Raw genomic sequence first — 7,430 nt, forward strand, 5'->3', positions numbered from 1 at the left:
TTGTCAACTAAATGCCGTTTAAGACCATAAACGTTTCAATCGCAAGACTTTCAACCATGAATGATAGGCTGTATTTTTTGTTAGCAATTTCTTTTAAAATGTGAGTTTATTATGACACGTTTCGTTTTGTTTGCGTTTGTTGCAAGATATAATGTCACTTGTATGCTTTATCTTCAGAGCTTCGTGCACCAAACCTCTTCGAATGTTTGACACGATAACACAACGAATTAGCAGGTTGTCATCAAATATTTTTGTAGCGAGCAGAAATTCTTAGAGCCCCCAGGGCTTCTTGTTCTTATTTTAAATGCGAAGATTCTTTTTTGTTTTTAGGGTTTAGACTCCAAGTTAGTCTTAAAATTTAAACAACTCGCTATGCCATATTTAGGCTTTACATTCTAATCTTGTAACCAGAGATTCCTTTTCGCTGTTAGAAGTGGCTTCTTTTGTACTTGCCACATATCTGGAAGCGAAAGAGAGGCCCTGGTGCAGAGATTTTTCACATCCATCCTCTGAACACTTTCCCCTCACTTTCCACTTTGACTGTAACAGAGTTTAAACAGAACATATTTTTTGGGAAATTCTCTTTTGTGTTGAGTTCAAGCTAGAATTAAAAATATTTGTCATTATAGGAGGTGAGCCAGCCCGCCTATAGGCGGGCTGGCTCGTTTTTTCAATATGGGACGGGTTGGTAGGGTGGGTTGACTCGGTTCATATAACATCAATTTGCCGAGTCAGGGCCGGGTTGAAAAAGAAGAGCATGCGCAATGCGATCCAAAACAGAAGAAAAACAATAATTGCGACCAAAGCAGCAGACAAGAAGGTTAAATGGAGTCAGAACATGTGGAGCAGCCTACGTGGATTTTACTGTTGGTGTTTCAAACGTTTTAAGTTTCCTTCGTTTTGTAAAAAATATGTATTAGGCGATTTCTTCAAAGCAATGACAAATACAGAACACCTTGGATTTTCGAGAAAACGTTTTAAGTTTCCTTCGTTTTGTAAATAATATGTATTAGGCGATTTCTGCGAAGCAATGACAGTAGCTTTTTTTTCCAAATAACTTTTCAAAAACGAGGAACTTATTTTCGCGATTAGTCATCTTTTGCGGAACTTATTTTTGCAATTTGCTCTGAAAAGTGCAATTTTACAGAACCTAATTTTACGAATGGTGACACAAATCGCAAAAAGCCCACATTCCGCAAAAATTACACCCTTACACCTTAAGTTAGGGTATTTATTTTTGGAAGTTATACTCTGTCAATATAAAAAGGCAATGAGAAAAAATAATTAATTTCCATATTTTTACTTGTAGCGCCGAACATGTAAACTTGCCTGAAATTACTAATTTTATTTGCCATCAACGTGTACAACTGATGCTATCATTATATTGCTACCGACTAAGGTCTGGGCGCTAGCAAACGGTACATTTTGCGACAAGGTAATTTGTTTATTTTTTACCACATCATATGATAAATCACGCTGCTCAGGAGCATGTTGTACAGCAATGTAGACTTCTGTCGGAACCCCATTCTCCCCATCTTGGTTTTCGCTAATAAAATTACTGATCGCTCGCAATGCATCCTGGGTAGCGCTATTTGACGATTTTTCATTGGTGGATAATACGAGGACGTTTTGACCATCCGAGGGATTAACTTCGTCGTTAGTAATCAAGACCGCGTTATGATCACTGATTGAAACAATAACTCCTTCGTCTTCCGGCATTTTGGCACTCTTAGATTCTTCTACGCATTGTTGTTTATATTTCATAAAAGCTTTATTAATAATCTCTCTTGTACATTCTACACCATGCGCGCTTTTAATATGCGACTTCAAATGTGAGCCCTTCTTATAAGCTTTATCGCAATTGTCGTAAGGACATGGGTATCTACGATCATTCGTATGAACGTTTCTGAAATGATCGCCAACTTGGTGTTTGCGTTTGAAGGTTGCACCACATATATCGCATTTAAACTTTCTTTCCGTGCTGTGCACGCCTTCGATATGGTTTTTTAAATTATGAGCCGAAGCAAACGTTTTATGACAAATTTCACAACATCCAAAAAATTTTGGAACATCTACATGCACGTGCTTTTTATGTCTATCTAAATTCAGTTTCGACATGAACACCTTTTTACATACGTCGCAATCATACGACTGTTCTCCTACACCGTGTATGTTACGCAGGTGACCTTGCAAGCTATACTTCATCTTAAATAACGAACCGCAAACAGTGCACATGTGCTTACGCTCGTCAGTATGAAAACATTTTAAATGTCTGTTCAAAGCGTGCAAGTCTTTAAAACCTTTGTTGCAAGGTTCGCATAAAAACTTTCTCGATGTAACATGTACCTTCCTCGCGTGATCATTCATTCTTAACGGCGTTAGGAACTTTTTACCGCACGTGTCACACGCGTAGTGGTGTTCGCCATTATGTTTAGCGTTGATGTGCAGACCCAAACTTCTTTGCGTATCAAGGCTTTCCTCACAACAAGGACATGGATAGCTGTATCGTGAACCTCTCACTGCAACACCTCCAGTGTTTTTAACCATGCTTTCGCAGCGATAACTCTTTTTCAAATTGGCTTTAAGATCACCGAAATCCTTCTCATTTCTCTCGCATTTCTTTTTTTCATCGTTAGCAATCGTCTCTGCATGACTTTCTTTTTGGTGAAGTTGAAAATCTTCGATATTACGGAAATCAAGAGCGCATAGTTGGCATTTTACCCTGTTTATCTTTCTTTCGCTTTTATGTTCCTTGGCGCTGCTCGTACTACAATTGCAAGGATTCTCCATGCATTTCTCCAAGTTACTTTCCGTTGCGTCAGTCATAGCACATAGCGCTTCTTTTAGGATAACAATAGCACGTAGAATTTTTTATTCATCTAAAACAAAACAAAAAAGTTTGGCTAAATTTAAATAGCATATTCAGCATGGTATTAAAACTGTGAAAAGCATAACTTTAAAAGTTTCTCTCGAAGTACTGTGAAAATTACAAAAATAAGAAACAACAATCATGGCTGTAATAAGTTCAAACTAGGTGAGGAACCGCAGCTTATGAACTCTTACCAACTCCTTTTTTCCTAGATATAATTTCGTAGCGTTTAGTTCAATTCGATGACGAACAATAGTAACAATAACAACACCAAACAACAACAACACGATGAAAATAAATACAACATTGATAATAGTAATAACAAACAACACAACAACACGACAACAACAACATAACAACGACGGGAAAGGATCGGAATAGTTATTTATAACTGCGTGTAACAATAAAAAATATATGTGCTAATACAAAAGATAAATAAAGTTGCCTAAAATTCTGAATAAGTTATATCAAGACTTCTTAAAACGTGTCAAATTCTCAAATTGTTTAAATTTCCTAAAGTTTCTTACAAAACTGAATAACAGCATACTGTCCAGAAGTCATCCAGTTTTGATCTCTAGCTGCCAACTCTTTATCTTTACCAGGTTGTAAGCCAACCACTAAGTCGGCTTTCAATGTTCTTAACGCACATAGTGGTGCGGGGCAGAAACCATACAATGCATTGTCGAAGGTTGTTGTAAACGGCCAACTTCTGTCACCAATCAGCTTTCGGTAGTTTAGATCCCCTTTGAAGATGAGTAATTGAGATTCTGACAAGTCCGAATATAACTTGGAATCAAACTCTTTCATGGCGGCGAAGTCATGGGGCAAAGTCCAATACATGTTTTGAACAATAACAAAGGTTTTGTTGTTTAGCCGTGTTTGCCAACGTTGGCCAAGCGCTTTAACAGCTTCATTTGTGGAATCACAGCATTGTTTAACAGTCCATTCGAAATCAAATTTTGATGTATCCGACACAAACCATGGTATTTCTTTTACATGAAAATACACGACTTCACAAAATTGTTTATCGAGCAGGAACTCTGCAAAACACAAATCAGAATATAATTCAAAGCCAGCGTTATCTAATACAAAATCGATTCTCGCTTGTTTACCATTTGATTTGATGGTATTCACATGTTTCCATACTTGTTCAGTGTGATTACTTATAATATGAGCAAGGAGATCTTTCAACTGACTGCTTTCTTTGAGTTGGTTGGAAACTTGCGTACCGGCTGAGATGGATAGGTCACATTTGTTTCCCCAGAGACAATACTAACAATACAAAAGAGAGACAAGTAAAACATTACAATACCCTTCAAAACACTTTTAATGGAGTTTTTCAATTCATTGAAAGGTTAGATCATTAAAACAATATTGTACCTCCAGAAGCATTTCAAAATCTAGTTGCAGTTTCTCGGCACTGCCTTGTTCCACTGAGTTTGTGGTTTTCACAAATTGCATCACATAGCTTGCCAAAGTTTGCATCGGTTTCTCCGATGAAAAGAATGCTTTAGACTTCTGCTCAAAAAATGGATCAAACAAGGTGTGATGTTGACTGCAAAAATAAATAAATGGTTAAACAAAAATAACTGTCAATTGTACTAGAACAAAAGCTAATTAAGATCAGCTTAAGCTTCTGTGTAGAGTCAGTAGACATTGTTACATTCCTGAAGGAAATACAAACATAGCTACCTCAACTGCATTGCTTCAAATATTCTCCGGTACATATAACACTCACAAGCCAACCATGCTACACTATACCAGGATGGGGTGCTTTTACCTTCTTCTAAGACAGGTGCTTCTTTGAAAAATACATTCCATAAAATAGAATCTTTGTAATTATCTTCGATTGGTTTGATATCTTTATCTGTTTGCATTTCATTCTTTAATTTAGAGAATTTAGCAACAATGTTTTTTGCATCTTCGGCTTTAACCTATTAAAGAAATGTTCTCCATGAAACCAACGTTCTTATGATTGTGAAAATGCTTATTCTCAGGACTTAAAAACATTAGAAATAGCCAAAATTTAAATACACGATTTACACCACCTTGCTACATCTTAGATTGTTTACAGAAAGACATTAAAAAATGTCTTCAATATAACAAGTTCCCTAAATTATTCACTGGAACCAATTTCTGCAAAATTGACAAATTGAAAAATTCGTGAAAAATTCCAGAAAAACTAATTCTGTTCAGGCAACCACCATGTAAGTAATTAGCAAACACAAAAATCCTTTTTTCTTTTCAGTCAAATAAACTTAATAAAGCAAGAATTGAATTTCTAAATATGTAAATATGCATAAAAAGTCAAGGGACTGAAGGCTATCTAGAATTTGGAGTTGCGTATCACCTTTAAACTTATTCTCAGTTTTTTAAACTTAATAATAGAAAAAATAGTGCTAAAGGTGAGTTTGCCAAACCTTCAGAAGCGTGCATAATAAGAGATTAGCAGTAGGACATAAGGCCAACAAAAACTTAGTGGCCAGCCAGTGATGCATGGAAATCATTAGAATACATTTTTTTTTTTCACTCATAAAAGGAAAATGAGTATGTCTCTTTCGCTGTCAGTATTTTTAGTACTTATTACCCAATTTGTAAGATGTTACCTTATTACCAAACAGAGAGAAACAAAAAGTCATTTACCGGTAACCTTCAGTAAACTGGGGATGAACAAAGCTGTGTCCCCCCCCCAAGCAACAAAAATTTGTTGCCTGAAATCTTCAAGGTTAAAGTCACGTCTTTAGAAGGACCAACTAATTTCATGAAAGATCATTTACAAAAATTCCCTAATGACCAAGCATATACAATGTAAGCACAACAAACGTTTACCTCATCTTTTTCAGCATGATAGTTACTCGCCAGTCTACTGAACACATCAATAACTTTTGTTAAAATGTTGGGCAATCGATCTCGTATTGTGAAAAATGCAAAGGAACTAAAACAACATCAAAATAATAGATAAACGAAAGCTAGAAAAAAAAGTTGTTACCATGTAAATGTATGTATGCAGTCTTGAATGATGGATGTTGAGGTGTTAGAAAAGCAGACAGGCAAATAGCATAAATCATGTTGGCAAAAACTTGTAGTTAAGAGTTTGAAAATGTAAAAAAAAAATCTGTAAGGGAATTTTAAATATTTAATTATTAATTATTTTGCCTCACACAATACAAAGATTATTTTTTAAATCCCTTCATTTTCATCTGTCATGTCACAAGTCAGAAAGCTACTTTTTAAGAAGAATGATTAAAACAATGTGATATCTCACCACTTGTAATTGTAGGGGTCTAAAATAGGGAGAGTAGGGAGGGGGAAATTCCAGTCGAAAATTGATATTTCAGTGGAGATAAGTGTCATAATAGTAGAGAGGAACTTAGAATACAATGGAATTTGTTTTTAAAAGAAAGTGATGGGTCAACAAGCAGTTCTGTTGCATTGTCCTAAAACATTTTGCTATTGTTTAATAGTATGGTTTCTTTTAATTTCCCTGACAACATTTGACACAATAAAGTAATGCTTCCTAAACTTTCAGAGTAATGAGTTCAAAGAAATTGCCAGAGCTAGCTATAGTTAAGGCCACAGTCGAAAATATGTTTGGTTAGCGTCATTTCTAATTACAAAAATGAGTGGATCGGTCGGTTGGATAAAAATTTTTCACGAAAAATTACAAAAATACTACATTTCGCAGCCTTATTTTGTTATTCGTTTTAAATGTACACCAGCTGTATTTTTAGTCTCCGTTTCAAGTTCAGTCAACGTCGTTGTCCCATGGTTTTCGCTCGTATTGCTGCATAAAAGCGAAGTAGGAAAATATAGCACTGAGTAGCGCAACGCAGTCCCCTATCGAAATAACATTCGGACGTAACAACCATAATTCGGAGGACCACTGAAAAGGTAAATGGTGGATTTTGTTGCGTGTCAGAGATTGTTTGTGGATTGTTTGGTTTATTATTTAAAAATTTACCGACTCCTGACTCGACTCTCGCCTTTCAAAGTGAGTCGGTCGGGTGACGCTAACCAATTATATTTTTGAGGGTGGCCTAATATATATAGCTAGACCACTTCCTGTATAACATAGTTGTTTTTTATTTCATTTGCGCACTTTTGTGTAGGTAAAAAAAGCAGGCCTCACGCAGGGTAAAATAGCTATAATTGAAGATTAAAGATTATTTGGGTAACATAAGATCCAAGAGAAACTGGAATTAAATTTTAGCTAGCTAGCTAGCTAACTGTATTTTAACAATATTTCCTCTTTCCTGACAGAGTAGACACCCTGGATTACAGATAAAGATGGCAACTAAAAATTTTAAAGGTTGCTAAAGAAAACGAACTCAAAAAATACGATAAAATCATTAGGCTACCTTTTTTGAACTCCAGACAGTGACACTGGACGGGAATCCTGCTCGCCAGCCATTTTGTCCTGGATATGATTAATTGTTTCTATACTCCACCGTTTCAAATTTGAACTTTTCACCACCGTAGAGATTTTAATTTTTGGACTTGGAGTCCCTTTTCTTTTTTTTCCATCCTTGTTTACTATAAAAATGAAATTCCGTAACAATAA

The 7,430-nt window shown here is 35.7% G+C and overlaps 2 protein-coding genes across 3 annotated transcripts; both read right to left on the reverse strand.

Moving 5' to 3' along the window:
• Positions 1–1,330: 1,330 nt before the first annotated feature.
• LOC130656230 (zinc finger protein 17-like) lies at positions 1,331–3,095 on the reverse strand. The gene has a single exon (XM_057459060.1). The coding sequence runs from the start codon at positions 2,824–2,826 to the stop codon at positions 1,345–1,347; it is 1,482 nt and encodes a 493-aa protein (XP_057315043.1). The 5' UTR covers positions 2,827–3,095; the 3' UTR covers positions 1,331–1,344.
• Positions 3,096–3,233: 138 nt separating this feature from the next.
• Positions 3,234–7,422, reverse strand: LOC130656231 (damage-control phosphatase ARMT1-like). 2 transcript variants are annotated; one of them, XM_057459062.1, is made up of 6 exons: positions 7,228–7,422; positions 5,699–5,804; positions 4,562–4,803; positions 4,250–4,424; positions 3,982–4,141; positions 3,234–3,909 (listed from the first exon to the last, which is right to left on the reverse strand). In XM_057459062.1, exons 1-6 carry the CDS (start codon positions 7,278–7,280, stop codon positions 3,383–3,385), a joined length of 1,263 nt encoding a protein of 420 aa, XP_057315045.1. In that variant the 5' UTR covers positions 7,281–7,422; the 3' UTR covers positions 3,234–3,382. The 2 variants fall into 2 exon arrangements, with proteins under 2 accessions (XP_057315045.1, XP_057315044.1); XM_057459061.1 differs by having other exon boundaries at positions 3,234–4,141.
• Positions 7,423–7,430: the final 8 nt, after the last annotated feature.

The sequence above is a fragment of the Hydractinia symbiolongicarpus genome, chromosome 9 (genome assembly GCF_029227915.1).
Source record: "Hydractinia symbiolongicarpus strain clone_291-10 chromosome 9, HSymV2.1, whole genome shotgun sequence".
Taxonomy (NCBI): domain Eukaryota; kingdom Metazoa; phylum Cnidaria; class Hydrozoa; order Anthoathecata; family Hydractiniidae; genus Hydractinia; species Hydractinia symbiolongicarpus.